General features: G+C 43.9%; 1 protein-coding gene across 16 annotated transcripts in view; it reads left to right on the top strand.

Moving 5' to 3' along the window:
* BPTF (bromodomain PHD finger transcription factor) overlaps positions 1 to 17,258 on the top strand; it is a 121,638-nt gene that overhangs the window by 52,684 nt on the left and 51,696 nt on the right. For 11 of the 16 annotated variants that reach the window (XM_075562093.1, XM_075562098.1, XM_075562092.1 and 8 more), the window contains exons 4-6: positions 4,495 to 4,698; positions 5,276 to 5,464; positions 13,731 to 13,919. In XM_075562093.1, the coding sequence (XP_075418208.1) occupies positions 4,495 to 4,698; positions 5,276 to 5,464; positions 13,731 to 13,919 (582 nt within the window). The remainder of the gene's footprint in view (positions 1 to 4,494; positions 4,699 to 5,275; positions 5,465 to 13,730; positions 13,920 to 17,258) is intronic. The other 5 variants (XM_075562095.1, XM_075562106.1, XM_075562090.1 and 2 more) reach the window with 4 other exon arrangements.

Genomic DNA, 17,258 nt, shown 5'->3' with positions numbered 1-17,258 from the left:
TGCACCCATGGTAGCCACAGGCCAAGCTGGGCTTCGTGGCTTCGTCGTTTCCTTGAAAAGATGCTCACTTGTCAACACTTCCATCGTTAAATCACTTTGTAAAAGAGGTTTTTGTACGTCATCACTGTCTGTTCTAATGCTCCCTCCCGCAGATGAGGCTTTCTGCTCCTGTACAGATGCCCAGTCTCAGTCACTCTCTGTCTATAGGGTCACTATTGTTGGAATTGACTCAGTGGCAGGTTGTGCGTGTGAATGACCCTCCGCTTTTAATACGAGAGACCCGTCTCCAGGTCCCCCACAGGCATTGTGGCATGTGTTTTTATGAAGAATGTTGAGTTACCAGAATGAGCTTGTGTGTGCTCAAATTTGTATATACAGGATCATCTTAATTAAAGGATAAAAGCAAACACACAAAAATAGAAGTGGACTTGGGGAAATGTGTAGTAGTTTGTTTGGGGAAAATGTAGAAAAGTGAAAATGTCCAATTTAGGGAGTTGATTGAATTTTTTTGATGAACTCTTGCGATAAAACACTGTATAATGGGGAACGAAATAAGAAAGCATGGCAAACCAGTTCCCGGGTCATGAGGTACTTCAGTGACCTTCCTCTTAAGAACACCTGGAAGAATAGACCATCTTTTGCCATGAATAGAAGCCCTCAGCACGACAAAATTGAAGTTGGTTTCTTTTTGCTGCTTTTCAAAATTTCCACCAGGTATCATGCTACATTTCAGGATCATTTAATCGGTAATATGTTTTATGAAATTAGTCCAACCTTGTGTAGTCATCAAGAACAGCCGGCAGAGTCTTGAGCTCCAGGCTACCACAGCGCCTCAGATAGTGGGCGCACTAAAACTGCTGTGCCGTCAACCTTCTCAGCACCTCCTGGAGTTCATTTTGGATGCAACGGTGGGGCTTAAAGGAAAAGCCACACCACACCCTCTCCACCCCTTTTTGTTGCTGTTGGGTGGTGGTCCAGTCTGGTTACAGAGGCAGAGGGGTTCACAGGAGTTGAAAATTGGTGGGGAAGAGCAGGGAGCAACTTTGCTTTTGATACCTGGTATGAGCAGTGTTCAACTAGGTGTATTACAAGAGGTTTAAACCTCTCCACAACTTTTTAAGGAGTATATCTAAGATGCAGAAGGCAATGGATCCAACATTCAGATGGAAGAATTCTCTATTAAAACACTATTTAATAAAAAAAAAATCCTACTACTCTACAACTGTTAACTTTTATGTGCATTCTCTGAGAACAAGATCTTGGTTATGATATTTTGTTTAGGACTGCCTAATTTAGAGATACCCATAATAATATCTACTGATGTTCTGCAACTTGAGATTTTATGAGCAGTAAGCAAACGGGTTCTGAAAACAGCCAAGAATAGTTTGCGGTGGTCTGAACTTCAATAGCTCACTTACCACCAAGTGGATTCAGCTCAGAACAACTCTGGAGGACAGAGTAGCATGGGCCCTGTTGGTTTCCAAGGCGATACATCTTTACAGGAGCAGAAAGCTTCATCTTTGTTCCACAGAGCAGCCCGTGCTTAACCCACTATGCCACCGGGCCCCACACGGTCTAAACTTAGAAGGTATTTAAAATTATTGTTATTAGTATTAATATATGAGTATTAAATGGTACTAGGAACATAGGAGAATGTGCAGTGGTTTGGCTAAGAAAAGCCAGCTGTTGAAGATTGGGTTGCAGGTGTTTTTAAAAAAAATCATTTTATTGGGGGCTCATACAGCTCTTATCACAATCCATACACACATCAATTGTATACAGCACATTTGTACATTCATTGCTCTCATCATTCTCAAAACATTTGCTCTCCACGTAAGCCCCTGGCATCAGCTCTTCATTTCCCCCTCTCCTTCATGAACCCTTGATAATTTGTAAATTATTATTTTGTCATATCTTACACTGTCCGACATCTCCCTTCACCTACTTTTCTGTTGTCCGTCCCCCAGGGAGGGGGTTATATGTAGATCTTTATAATAGGTTCCCCCTTTCTACTCCACCCTTCTGGTATCACCACTCTCACCACTGGTCCTGAGGGAATTTTCCATCCTGGATTCCCTGTTTTTCCAGTTCCTATCTGTACCAGTGTATATCCTTTGGTCTAACCAGATTTGTTGTTGTTGTTTTTTATTAAAACATTTTATTAGGGGCTCATACAACTCTTATCACAATCCATACATATACATACATCAATTGTATAAAGCACATCTGTACATTCTTTGCCCTAATCATTTTCTTTTTTTACATTTCATTAGGGGCTCATACAACTTTTATCACAATCCATACATATAGGTCTAACCAGATTTGTACGGTAGAATTGGCATCATGATAGTTGGCAGGGAGGAAGCATTTAGGAACTAGAGGAAAGTTGTATGTTTCATCGTTGCTACACTGCACCCTGACTGGCTCATCTCCTCCCTGCAACCCTTCTGTCAAGGGATGTCCAGTTGCCTACAGATGGACTTTGGGTCCCTACTCCGCACTCCCCCTCATTCATAATGATATGATTTTTTTGTTCTTTGATGCCTGATACCTCATCCCTTCAACACCTCATGATCACACAGACTGGTGTGCTTCTTACATGTGGGCTTTGTTGCTTCTGAGCTAGATGACAGTTGTAGGTGTTTTTTGAAAATGAGAAATAATATTGTGGCTTTAAGAAAACGGCATAATTCTTAAGTACATTTCTTTCCTGAAAATGAAAAGATCTTTAGAACTAGTGATTACGGTTTTTCTATTGGTAAGTTTTTAAGTAAGAAAAATGAAGTCATCGTTGGTGTTAGGTACCTTCAGTCAATTCTGACTGATAGCGACTCACGTGCTCCTGGGACAGCAGTGAAACGCTGCCCGGTTCTGCCCCGTCTTCCCAGTGGTGCCTACGTTTGAACCCATGGTTGCAACCACTGTGCCAATCCCTCCTCTTGTCGCTTCTCCTCTGCTTCACCAAGCATGATGTTCTTCAGGACCGATCAGGCAAAGAAGGCCAGGACATGGTGTCAAAAGGGGGGATCCTCGGTGACTCGGTTGGTGAAGAGGACAGCAAACTGGCCAGTGGCTGTCTGAAAGCTGCCTCTGCTCCTCAGATATTCACCGGCCCCGAATGCGGAGGGGAATTCGGAGTAGGGAGCCTGAGAGCGGCCGGGGGTGCCTTAACCAACTCAAACATAACCGAGCCTTTCCCTGAGAGGCTCGTCTTTTTCAAGTGATGGCTTTAAGAGGCTTTTCGAAACCTCGGAAACGGAAATAAATGTAGATACCTACCATTTAATTTAGAGGGCACACACCTGCGATTTAAGAAACATTAACCAAAATGCACGTGGAGAACAGTTAAACAAAGGAAATGAAAACAAGAAAATTAAAAAAAAGAGTGCCGTGGCTACAGGGCACTGAAAAGGTTTCTTTATTCACACACACCGTACTCTGGTTGGTAAAGTGCTTTCTCAAGAGTGCGCAATTTAGTAATTCTGAAACTGTATGTATGTTAGCATTGAACAAATAGCTAGACATATTGTAGAAAAGGAGAGCCAGATTTCTTTTAGAAAAAGGAGTTACAATAATGTTAGATAATGTTAGAATGAAGTGTATGTGTCTGATTAGATATACTGTGCACACACAGACAGATAGTGAAATCATTGCAGATGTACATGTATATATAGGAGCATGTCCTAGCCCGGCCCTCTAAAGGCCCGGAAGCAGTGACAACCCAGTCGTAACAACCAGACCTAGTGGCAGACCCACCCCGGGTTGTAAATGTCACGTGCCAGTAAAGAGAAGCGAGGGCCCCTAGGAGAGACCGTGGGTTGTTAGGGCTGTGGCCCAGAAAAGATCAGAGGAGCCCGAAGCCAGAAAGCAACAGGTGTTAAATAGATAAAGAAACACTGTGCTCGGTGTGTCCCAAGGGCCCAGGAGCTGACCGGGGAGGGGATGGGGGTACGCAAAGCTGGAACCGGCTCCGCAGCACTAAAACCTGAGAGCATTGGAGAAGAACCGAAGAATGAGGCTCCTTCCACCCTGCGACCCTCAGTGCTCTGTACAGGGGCTGCGGCACACAGTCATACTGCTGTGCCCGAGTTGAAGGAGATCCCACCACACCGCACCTTAGAGGACTGTTATTTTCTCACTTGCCAGCGGCCGACTCATGCGAGACGTGCACTAGGCCGGGGTCTCACATGGCGCCGCTGATCCCAGGGCTCTGTCAGCTGCTGCTTTGGTCAGATGGCTGAGAAAGTGACAGCGAACCTGCACGGTCTCCATTTCAGATGGGAGTCTAACTTTTCTTTTTAAAACCATGTAGAGCCTGTTGTCTGCATGTGTGGGATTTTTACAAGTTGAGTTTTCTGAACAACCAAATTCTGTGAGGAGTCTTGGTCCTTTCTTCAGTTACGCCTTGACGTTTTTAGCCACTCACATTTGAAATTCTTAGTAGCATTCGTAGAGCGATATCAGGACTGATTTTTTTAAATGTTTTCATTGCAGAAGAAATTTTGGAATCTGTAAGAGTAAAAAAAGGAGAAATTGATACCGCTAGAAGCCCCGAAGAAATAGAAAAGGACAAAACTGAGGCTGAGAATACCGACTCCAGAGATTCCGAGAAAAGCCGAGAGGAATTTGAAGACCAGGCCCTGGAAAAAGATGATGACCGAGCACCAGATGATGACACTGAACAAGAGAAATCTGAGGGTAAGAAAAATTCTTTGGTTTTATATTATATATATATATGTGTATGTATATATATGTATGTTTATATTTCTTAAGAGTTGTCCACGAACTCTCCAGTTCTACTTGCAAAATGACGACAATTTGTATTTATAAAGGGATCAGGACACATGTCTGTTTCTTTCTCTCACACACATCCTCTCACTCTCCCACACAGCCTCTCAGCAGCCTGTGTAATCGTGCTACTAAGGTTTATGTATTAGGAGGTTGACTGTAACCGCCTACCACCTTTCTCTAGTCCTGCTAGTAAGTTTCAACTCACCTCTGAGATGTGCTCCTGCAAAAAGACTCTTTTTATGCTTTTGTATGTGGTAAAATGTAGTCAATTAAAAAGTATTAATTCTTAATATATCAAGCGATTATAATTCCTGGATTACCTCCTGCAGTAATATCCCGGAGGGAATTGTTTGGAAAGAACTATCACCCCAAAGCAGGTGTTTGGGGGAACCTTCGTAATGAGTTAATGTGATCAACTGTGCTTGCTCAGCCTGAAGCCGTTTTCAAGAACATCTTTAAAGTTGTGTTGTGCATTTCACTGTAGAGCCAACAGAAGTTGGGGATAAAGGTAACTCTGTGGCAGCAAATCTTGGCGACGACACCACACATGCTGCTTCAGAAGAGACTAGTCCCTGTGAAGGCAGGCGCCCCGTGGGGTGTGTCTCAGAGACCCACGATAGCAGCAGCATGGCAGAGAAGACAGTGGCATCTGAGCTCCCCCAGGATGTGCCAGGTACAGAGGGCAGCGTACCAAGGCCTCTGTAATGGGGGGAATCCTTCCCTTTGGTAGTAAGAACGGAATGTCACCCAAGCCTGTCAAGTATGTGTCCATTCATGCTGCTTGCTTGCCCTGCCAGCCCTGGTTGCTCAGTTGTCACCTAACATTTGGACTTGGTACATGTTCTCGCAACTAGTGCTCGAAACTCATCGTGCTGGCCATGCACCCCGAATCCATGTTCGCTGTTGGTGTGTCGTTCCTCAGTGAGCCTTTGGATTTTAAGTACTGGCGTTACTAATTGGCAATGGCTCCGTTTCTGAATGTGTTAACCCCTTCCATGTAGTATATACTAACAAATTAATTTTATGTCTGCATGGGTTTGTGTGATCCTTGACCACGTTTCAGACCAGATGTTATGCAGAAACCATTGTCACAGAACATGTCTGCAAGGTGCTTGTCTATGTTGACATAGATAGGCAGTCTAACCAGCCGTTTTATTTAATGTATTTTGAAATTGAAATTATGCTCCAAGTAAGTATACTTAGATGTGAAGAGTGTCATTATACTTGTGTTTCTCTCTCTTTTGGATGAGAAAGAATTCTTCCATATGAGCATCATGTTTTGGTTTGCTTATAAAAGACAAATTAGAAAATTAAGGGGGACAAAATAAGAAATTAAACCCTAGCAATCCCTCCCCAAATCCAGAATTGTACCTTATTATCTTGATGTCAGTTTTCAAAGAACCTTTTCTGTGTCCATAAGAATACCACTTATTTTCAAACTTTCATTTGCTAAGTTTTATACCAGAGAATGTAGTTGTGACGGGACAAAGACAGCATTCATAGTTGGAAGACTTTCGTTCTTGGCCCACTTCTGCCATTATGTTCAGATCATTTACTCTTTCAAGATCCTTTAAAATGTATTTGTTTACTTTCCCTAAGCTCTTCATGTACTTGTACTTGACACCATACAGCTGTGGCAGTGGCTGCTGTAAAGTCTTACTAGCAAGTTCTGTGTCTGAAAGCACTGCAGTCTTTTAAGGTCTAGAAGAAGCTCACCAGGTTAGACCAGCCATTAAACCAAAAGAGAAGTCTGGAAATCAGGGTATGCAGTGAAATGAGGAAAGGACCAAGATGCTCTTGGCCTGGAAAAGAACAGATTGTTGTTGAAGGGTCCCCGACACACACTCACTGCCATGGGGACCCTGTAGGGCAGGGTTGAACTGTCCTCGGGGCTTTTGAGACTGTAACTCTTTACAGAAGTGCAAAGACTGTCTTTATCTCACAGAGCAGCTTGCAGTTTTGAACTGCTGACCTTGTGGTGGGCAACCCAACCACAAACCACTGTGCCACCAGGGTTGAAAGGCCAGGGATGGAAATTATGCCGCTGCACACAAATACGGTCAGAGCAGACGCAAAGGTGGCGATTAGAACTGTTTTTTTTTTAAAATAAGAGGCATTATTTTTAAGTTAAAAAAAATGGTAAGGATGCTTTGACTAGATTTAAGCAGATTTTTCTAATGAGAGCTGTGTAGAAAATAGAATTTGTGACTCCCCTGCATAAATACATTATGAAACACCTATGAGGGGTGCCCTCAGGGAGAGGAGCGCCTTCTGCTGAATGGATGGGAGGAAGGGAGCCAGAGAGCGGTCATTTGATCCTGTAATTAGATCCCCATTTAAAAATTATTCTGTCTTCCATGTATTCACAGGCAAGTGCTTGACAGTAGAGTATTGCCTCAAAATAATATATCAGTTTTTATTGGGATCATGACTAAATTCTTAGTAAACAGTTGACTAGAAAATTCTTGGTCCTTTTAGATTGATCAGTGTCCAGAGCAAAGCACTCTTGAGTCGGCTTGTGTGCTCTTTCTATCTACATTTTTACTCCATTGCAGAATGGCATATGCCAGGTCAAACTGGCTCTTGGCACCACTGTTAAGTATACACTTTAGCATCATGACTTTCATGCCCAGTGATGCGTGGTCATCACTATCACATCCCCCTCAGACTTTTCATCACCCTCCAACAGAAATTCTGTGCTCATTAGGCAATAAGCCCCCCCTCCCACCTCTGCCCCAGGCACCCTACTCTACTCTCTTACTCTGTGAATTCACCTGTCTCGGATACTTCATGGAAGCAAAGTCAGGGTATGATAGGACTTCAAAAAGTTAGTGGGAAATTGCTGTTACCTTTTAATTTCATTTTTCCACAAAACATTTTGAAGTCCCCTCACATTTACCTTTTGTTTATTTCACGTAGCATAATTCTTTTAATTTCTTCACGTTGTGGCGTGTATCAGGACTTCATTTTCTTTATGGTTGAGGAATCGTCCAGTTTATGGGAAGACTGCGTTTTGTCCATCTGCTGCTGATCTGTTGCGCTGGTTAAATCTGTTGGCTACTGTCCCTGCCGCCGTCTGAATGTTCTATGAGTACAAGTGCCCGCTTGCCGTTTGCTGGGTCATGTGATAGATCTGTGTTTAACTTTTTGTAGGAAGCTTTAACCCCGAGTAACCATGGGTAGATTGTTCGCAGCCATTGCCTTTAGCATATTCGTTCCTCAGTGGTGTTATTTGTTGTTTTATTTTTGTTGTAATTTAAGCAAGCAACTTATAATAACTGAATTACATGTTTAAAGACTGCCAAATGAAATTATATATATATGTGTGTATGTGTGTGTGTGTGTGTGTGTATGTATATATATCTCCATCCATCCATCCCCAGAATAGTGCCTAACATATCGGTAACTGTTGGGTATTATTTAACTGCTTTGTATTGTCAGCCCTGTGGTAGAAAAATCCTAGCAAGAAAAGAATAGACTGAGTGGGTTGGACTACTCATTGACATATCCAGTAGTCGTCACTCAACAAGATCCTTGCCGATGAGATCCTTTGGAGTTAAACCTTGCAATTCATATATATATGTTGGCAGAAACTATGTCATGTCAAAATTTAGATGAGAACTGGCCTAAAAAGCAATTGTCAGTAGCTGGCTTAGTGGGTTTGGAACCACTGGCAGGGTTAGAGCGCCAGACTGTGACGTGCGGTCCCTGCAAGAGCTTCAAACCTTGACCATTTAATAACCCAGACGTCTTAGTCTGGGGAGAGGGAAAGAGGAGGGGGCGGAGAGAGCGCATAGAAAGCTGTACCAGAGCTCCTTAGAGTCAAGGATGGCAAGACTTCATTTTACATACTTTGGACATGTCAGGAGAGTCTAGTTACTGGAGAAGGACGTCATGCTTGGTAGAGGGGCTTTGAAAAAGAAGGCGGCCCTCGAGATGGATTGACACTGGCTGCAAGCAATGGGCTCAGGGAGAGGAACGTGTGCGAGGATGGAGCAGGACAGGGCAGTGTTTCCATTTGAGTGTTTTTCATAAATTTCTGGTCTTTACCATTTCCTTCCTAGTAATGTGTTTTTATTACTCCCCCAGTTTCTCTGATGACTGTTGTTTCCTTCTGTGCATCAGGTGTCAGCTGTCGATTTCTCTGTGGACCTCTGTATAATTCTCTATATTTCTCTGTGTACCTCCGTCCTACTGTTGGTCAAGTTGTCCTCAGCATGCAGGCTAACATATTTTCTCACTTCCATTATTGTGTGTGCATTTTTTACCTGTCACTTGCTTATAAATAGTTGCTATCCAAACATTTAGAGACTTTCTAATTGTCTTTCTGTTACTGGTTTCTAGAGTTTACTTCCCTGTGGTTAGAGCATTCTGTTGATGATTTTTATCCTTCAAAACTTAGTGAATTTGTTTTGTGGTCCAGTGCTTGGTCAGTGTTGATAAATGTCTCATGTGTGCTCTGCAAAGGAGGTCAGGGGTTCTCATGGTGGTCCTCAACTCTACATGCCTAGATGGTCACTTTTTCCTTCTTTGAGATATTTTAAAATGATTTCTGATGACTTGCTGTAGATGTACCCTTTCTCTTGTTTTGTCAGTGTTTTTTTTGGCATTGTATATTTTGAGGATATGTTCCTAGGTGTACCTTGTTCAGTTAACATTTTTATCGTTGTGAAAAGTCCTTTGTATGTTGAACTAAACTAGCTTTTTGTTGTTGATGATGCTTGTGTATTAAATACCTTTGAGGAAATATAAGTCTTTTGCTTAGTAATCTGAGGGTTACAGTCACTTGCGTTCATCTAAGGGTCCCTGGTGGTGTAGTTTTGCGTGGGGCTGCTCACTGTAAGATCAGCAGTTCGAAACCACCAGTTGCTCCTCAGGAGAAAGATGGGACACTTCTACTCTGCCCTGTAGAGATGCTGTGACCTGGTATCGACTGAAGGGCAGTGCATCTGGTTTTTTGTTTTGCTTTTAATTCACTTACTTGGCTTTTAAATTATTTTAAAGAATGAAATAAACACCCAGGTAACTATTTCCCCAAATGAACAGCTACTCTGTAATTTGAAACAGAACTACATCTCAGCATCTCGGTGGTCTTGTCCCTGGCCTTTTCCACCCAAAGTGACTTTCACCTTGAGTTCTGTGTCTGATAGTATCTTTTTGTTGTTGTTGATATTATTCTTTGTTTTCACAAGGAAAACCCAGAAGTGAGGGTCTTGCTCTTGGGGGCCAAAGGAGTGTATCATGACATACTCATGTTGCTGGAGGTCTTTTGTATTGGCGGCAGTGCATCATTCTTCTGTGTCAGTGACACCTCAGTTTGTTTATTTCCTGTTGCATTTTTAAAACAAATCCCAGACGTCATGTCTTATGAATCTCACCAACATCTCTGAAGAATATGAACATGTTCTTGTACATTTACGGTGCTTCAGTCCTTTTAATAAAATCTGTAATTAATTGCCATCTAATAACCATTCCTTATTCAAAAATTTCCAGTTGGCTTAAAGTCTTTTTAAAAAATTTTAAAAATCAGTATTTGCTGTATTTGAAAGACAAGTAAATAGTGTCCACACGTGATGTGTGCCACACGTAACTCTAAAATCTGCATCCCTCAATCTAAGATACTCTCCCTCCCCCACTTTTGCACACATACCATATGGAGGTGTGCACATGTGTGTGTGTGGCTGTAGAGTAAGCCCAGTCAGCACTCAGGATTTGTCTGCTTCCTTCCTTAACGGTATTGTTTTAGGTTTGTTTGTTTGCTTTGGAAGGCATTAATGAGTTCAGATTCAACTGTTGGGGCAAGAACTCTCCCTAAGCAACGTGCAGGGCGCCATTCCGTTTCTCATCACGCCTGCTGTGCCCCACGGAGGAATGCTGAGATTCCTGGCCCCTCTCTTGTCAGGACTTTTTGAAAGTAGCTTTTATTCTGTTGAGTGTCTCCCCCACCCCAACCCATTTTCTACCACCAACTTAAGGCATTTGAATACTGGCAACATAGTTGGAGCAGGAAATGGCCCAGTAAACGTTTAATTTTGTCCCTTTAATGGTTACTTTTCAGAGTCCGTAGTTGGTATTCCCATCATCTTTAGTAGTAGCCCAGGAGCTGTGAACGTCTCAGGAGGCTGAGGAAGCACGGGCTTCTCTCTTTTTAAAATTATTTGTGTGAACTCGTGAGTCATAGGCTTACATGTTCACCTTGGTTCGCTCAGCTGCAGCTGTCATGTTTACCAACAACCAAACCAAACTTGCTGCCACCCAGTCAGTGTTGCCGCACAGTGAACCAACCCAGGGTTTTCAAGACTGGCGCCGTCTCCCGCGGAGCTGCTGGTAGTTTAAAAGTGCCCACCAAGCGGATCCCACCAGCGCTCTAGTGTTTACCAGTAGGTAGCTGTTTTGGTGGCTTTTGTGTCCTTTTGCCTTGACTTCCATTGTCTTCGTTCCTTTGCCTTCCAGCAAAGTAAACTGCCTGAAAATTGTCTATCAGTTTCCTACCCTAGGGCTGTGCGACCTCATTTCCTTCCAGAACTTTTGATGCGTTTTTTCCTGGGAATGCTATTTAGAGACCTCAGGCTGGACCCAGGGCTACTCTGCTTGCCCCTGGGCTTTTTTAGTGAGTAGAGCTAGGATTTACATACTTTCTAAAGGAGCAAGATCCTGAGTCTCTGTTGACATCGCAAATTCAGATCGAGGATTACACATTTCTTTGTTTTCACACTTTCATGTATCTTCTCTTACTCAGAGAGCTGTAGTTCCTAACAACCAAAGTTCCGGCCCATATCGACCCAGTAAGACACCGTGGGTCTGCCCTCTCTCTAGGGTTCCCAAGACTGGATTTTTGCGGTAGCTGATGGCCCAGCCCCAGCTCTTGGGGTTAGCATTGGAGAGCTTTAACTGCTGCATCATCAGAATTCCTTCCTCACAACGGTAACTTAACTTTGTATGTGGTTTATCCAGTTGCCGGATCAGCATATCCTGGTGTACACGAATCATTGTTAGTATCTGCCTGTGGTGATGCTGGTGAAATGGCCTTGGCGGCATGGTGGTCACAAGGTTACACGTTGGGCTGCTAACTGCACAGGCCAAAGTGAGTCTTTCTAGTCCCATAAGGACTTGCCTACTCTGTCCTACAGGGTCACTGTGAGCTTGGTGGCAGTGAATGAGTAATTTCATAATACCAATATTGCTGTTGACAGCAAGACTACTTACTATATGGCATTTCAGATTTTTTGGGGCCAGCTCTTTATGCTGTATTTTCAGTAAGACTGTACAGTCAAAGAAACAATTCCATACTTACTTGAAATCATTCTTTTTCTCTACATGGTTATGCCAGCAACTCATAATAATACAGTAATATTCTTTGGTCTTCATTTGCTTTCAATTTTAGGAGTTGAATTTCTGACTTGAATTTTTTGAGAATGTGAAGTATTTACATGATTCCAAAGCCAAAATGATGTCACCACATCTATTCAGAAAACATTTACTGCTGTCCCTGAGTTCCTCTGTAGCCATTTCCTTCCCTCCCCTCCGCTCCCCTGGCTGTCTAGCTGTCCTTATTCATTTTAGACCACTAGTACCCAGTAGATTGTTGTTCTAAACAACGACAAAGCGTGTCCCTAAATTTGTACTAGCCTCCCCTTCTCACACCACGCTAGCGCACTGACTGTAACTGTCACCCTGTGCCTTTCTGAAGGCAACAGCTCGGGTACGTTTCTTGGTGCCCTTGGTCGTGAAGACCCTTTCACATCTCAGAGGGATTACCGTATATACTCAGGTATAAACCGGGGTTTTTAAGCACACTTTAAATGCCATTTTTGTGGTAAATTTTGGTACCTCGGCTGACAATTGATTAGTCTTACACTCGAGTATATACGGTATCCTGGATCATGTGGTGATGCATGACATCCATTGTGTGTCTCCTTGAGCCAAGCATCCCCTTACTGATGGACAGTCTGCTTGTTTCTGGCCTTTGGTGCCTATCCGTTATGCTGCAGTGAATGATAGCTCTGTGGAGCGCTTCTTTTGCCAGTTTACGTCGGGATAGATTTCCAGGTGTAGGAGTGGTAGCTTCAGGGTAAGTGCATTTGTAATTTTTCTAGATACTGTCAATTCCCTTTTATTCACGTTGAACAGTTTTGAGTTCCCACCATCGCTGTGCCTCTCGGCCGGAGTGCCGGGCCACTCTTGGGTCTGGCCAGCCTGATGGCTGAGTAGTCTCTGGATTTTGTCTCCTTTTGCATTTCTCTTGGTTTGGATGAAGTAAGCACCTCTCCATATCCTTAGAGGCTCTTCTGCATTCTCTATGTATGTTTGGTACTGTTCATGTCGTTTTCCCATTTTTATATCGGGTTTTGGGTTTTCCCCCCTCAAACCCTTTTTTTAAAGGCGCTCGTGGTGCATTGTAACAGCCTTTATAATACCGTGTCGACCATGTCTTCATGTTGGTGATAGCGAGTCATTCAAAGCGTATCTTGTTAGTGGTGAGGACGATCCAGTGGTGGCTGGGCTTCGGACCCTGGTGGAGAGGCCCGAGGTGCTCGCTTTGTGCAGTGCTCATTGAGCTAGACGTCCCTTGCTCCTCGCAAGCAGCAGTGTTGTAAGCACTCTGTTTCCTTCTGTTTCGAATCCTGTTTGTTGGAAGGCTTTAGAACAACTTCATCCCTGAGAGATGGTCTCAGTAGGAGCACTTCTGTGCAGGCTGCAGCTGTGGGCCGTCTATGAAGCGGCAAGGGCCTGTGTTAAGACTAGAGCTTTCGGAAAAATAAATAAATAACTCAGGGTATTGCCAGCAGATTTCTTATGTTCCATTGTTCATACATAAGCAGGTTTTTTTTTTAATCTTTCATTGTATTGAAATCCTAAAACAGTGAGACTTTTTTTCCTGACAGTGAATTCCTCTTGATGTCATTTCCAATGTAAACATCGGTATTCTATTTTTCTAGAAGAACCTAACAAGACCAGTGACAGCAGTAACACTGTTGCTACCACTGCCTCCACCCAGCCTAACCTGGAGCACAGTAACTGCAGCAGTGAGCTCAGTGCTGCCCCGAGCGACTCTGCTAAGGCAGCCGATGAGCCTGAAATCGGAGAAAGGGACTCTCACACACCTGTCTCTCTCCCAGAAGAGATAGGTAAGAGCACACTTCATATATTCAAGGGAGCTTTGAACTATTTTTGATTTTTTAAAAATAATTTAAGTTTGGTAGGGTGGGGACAATTGTTATTTTTCCCCCTTCTTGTTTTTTGAAATACGATGAGCACTTCACACTCGTTATTTTTGTAAATACCTTCCCAGAGGTCACTACCATGTCATCAAATTAGCTCTTTTCTCCGGGCAGTTCCATTCATGCATGTACATTCCACCCCCTACCTCCCACCCCCCATTTTCTACAAACCCTTTTTTGTGGCTGTCAGTGGGATCATTGTGCATGCATTAATTAGTCTGCATCTTGCTGTGCTCCCCCAGTGATCCTAGGTGAAGTTGTTCTCGTTAACCACTGCATGGTACTCCACCACAAGGCGGAAGCATAACTCACCCGGCTCCTTCTCTGTTAATGAACCTTCGGGCTGCTAACAAGTGTTGCCATTATTACAAACAATGGTGCTTTTTAACATCCCAACACATCTCTCTGTTTACTGGTGCAAGTATGTCTGGCAGGATAGGACTGGGAGGTGGAATTGCTGGGTCAAATGGTAGGTACCTCTGAAAATATGATGGCTTCCTCTGAATGGTACGTCCAACAGGATTGTTTTATACCAGTTGCCTACCTACTGACCTACTTTCCCACTGACTGACTTATGTTTCACAGCATCCATCTCTTACATGCTTGTGAATAAAAATCTATTTTAAAACACGCACTTCTTGTTTACGAATGGAGTCGGGCAGCTACTCACGTATATGCCGAACTGTCTGCGAACAGCCTGTCATATCGTTTGCCTATTTTCCCACCGAGTTCTGGTATTTTCCATAATGCGGTGTGCATTATGGCTATTAATCTTCACTTACATATACACAGGGGACTTCAGAAGGTCTGTGGCAACATGGAATATCTCTGAGTTCCCCTTTTCTATAAACTTTCTGGAACCTCCCTTTATCTATTTTAAATTTATAGTAAATTTTCGAGTTTGATGTCGGGCATATTTTTCATGCTGTCATTGCTTGTCGAATCCTTATGTCTTGTCTTATATAATTATATAAGCCTTTTTATAATTTAATCATTCTTTTTCTTTAGAGTTTCGAGATTTTGTGTCTGTGGAAAACAACCCCTCTCCTGAAATACAATATATTTTACTGCCATTCTTATAAAACTTATTTTAATTGTTTTTAATTCATCTGGAGTATAATTGTGTACATGGTATGAGGTAAAAATCTGTTTTAGTTACAAGTGACCAAGACAGCGTAAAGCAACTATGTGAAGAGGGGATGTGCAAACCTCCTCACACTGTGCCGTCTAAGCCACCAGCAGTCATCATTAGATGCTGGTATCAAAGCTCTCTTTGCCTCACTTTCTCGCTCAGCTTTGGGGGGGGTGGGGGGTGCACCCATGGGCACCCATGCGCCATGTGCACATGCGCTCTCGCCTAAGACAGGCTTTTCCCAAGTGGCAGGGAAGCTGGCACCAGTAGTCTGTATTCCTATTTTCCCAAGGTGTGGGACCCAAAAGCTAGGCTCCTAGTCCTGCTTCCAATCAGCAGTCCTTGAAGAAAGTGTCGGAGCGGCCAACTTGGATCATATTGTCCCCACTCCTGTGGCCAGGGTAGGCACGGTATTATGATTGACGGCTCCAGCAAAATCGTCTGAGTGGAGCCAGGTAGGAAGGGCTTTCCCTAAGCAAGAAGGCTGCTGCAAAGAGGGAAAGCAGTGTAGCCACAGCCCCGGCCTTCGGCAGCTCCACACATGCCCCAGCCTTCGGCAGCTCCACTCAGCATCTGTTCCCGTCCATCGAATACATGAGTGTTTTTGTGATCTCACCCACAGCTGAAGACTTACCTAAAACCCCTTTCTCCAAATTCTATATGGGAACTGTACATCCATGGGAAAGTGAGTTAAAAGATAGTGGAACCCCCCCCCCCACACACACACACATACCTTTTCAAAGCGCCCATGTATTTGCTGCAGACATTGCTAGGATTCCCGTGTGCTGTACATCAGTCACTTGTGGTACGTTCTGGAGGGGCTTTGTCTTTAGTTCATCTCCAGGAACCAAGGTGAAAATTTAACCGGCGGTGACAGTTACCACCCTGCTAGTGGGGAGTGCCCGCTGCTCCATCTGGTGTCTCCTGGTTGGAGAAGGGCCATGGGTGAGAGTGGAGAAGGGGACAGAAGAGCCAGGCTCAGATGACGGCCAACCACCTGCTTCAAATGTGTGTTGCTCCACAGAGTGCTGGCAAGGATCCTTGTTCCTACACGAAACCCTTTGGGAGGGCTCACTGTGCCTCCTCCAGGATTCCCATTCCTGGGCTCGGATCCATACGTTGACCCTGACCGAAGCAGGTCAGAGCCCCTGGGCTGAGGTTAGCAGGCCAACCGCATCGTGTTGCTTGTACTTGGGGAATGCAGCCTTGATCCGCCGGTGGCCTTGTGGACCTGCATCTCAGCCCTGTTCTCTTCCTCTGCCCGTTTTATGTCTTTTTTTCCTGAGGAAGAATTTTTTGCCTCTGTGCTCTTATTTGAACTTAAAAACGCCAAACTCGTGTCCATGGAACCCGTCTCAACTTCTGGTGACCCCATTTGTTAAGGCAGAACTGTGGTCCATTGGATTTTCGAGGACAGACTTTTTGGAAGCAAAACTCCAGGCCTTTCTTCTGAAACACCTTTGGGTAGACTTGAACCACCAACCTTTCAGTTAACCAGCCTACAGTTCTTACCATTCCACGCCTTTACATTTCTCAAGTGGCAGAGGATTAACTGCCAGCCTTATTGGATTGTTGTCTGAAAATAGCAAGTATGTTAAAGCTCTGCGTCTCACCCTTTCTGCCCCCCAGGAAGTCCAGCCTAGTCCAAAAGTTGCCTTTCATGTCCTTATTGTGGAACTTTATCAGTGGTTCCACACAGGAGCCACCAGAGTTCGCCTCCTGGCGTTGGACTAGACTCCTGGCCTAACTCCCAAGAAGACTGCCAGTATTCTGGCCAGCCAGCTGCTTTCCAGTGCATGGAACTTCAAAGGCTGCTAGTTTCCCAGTCCATCCACCTGCCCCATCTTGAACTCATCAGTGCCATATTTGAGGGTCACAATCTTAAAAGACTTTACTGACTTTATTGGATTATATATATGATTTATTGATTTCAAGTGCCAAAAAAGCCGTCTCAAACTTGCTCAAAACAGAAAGCTACTGTCTCATGTACCTAGGACTTTCCCAGGTGGCTCCAGCCTCAGGTGCATTGGTGGATTCAGGGAAGCAGACAGCGCATCCATATCTCCTCCCCCGTGTTCCTTTCTGTGGTAGGCTTTTGGTCTGTAGTTAGTCAA

The sequence above is a fragment of the Tenrec ecaudatus genome, chromosome 10 (assembly GCF_050624435.1).
Source record: "Tenrec ecaudatus isolate mTenEca1 chromosome 10, mTenEca1.hap1, whole genome shotgun sequence".
Taxonomy (NCBI): domain Eukaryota; kingdom Metazoa; phylum Chordata; class Mammalia; order Afrosoricida; family Tenrecidae; genus Tenrec; species Tenrec ecaudatus.
Note: the sequence above shows the minus strand (reverse complement) of the source record. Positions and strands in the feature narration are given on the sequence as shown.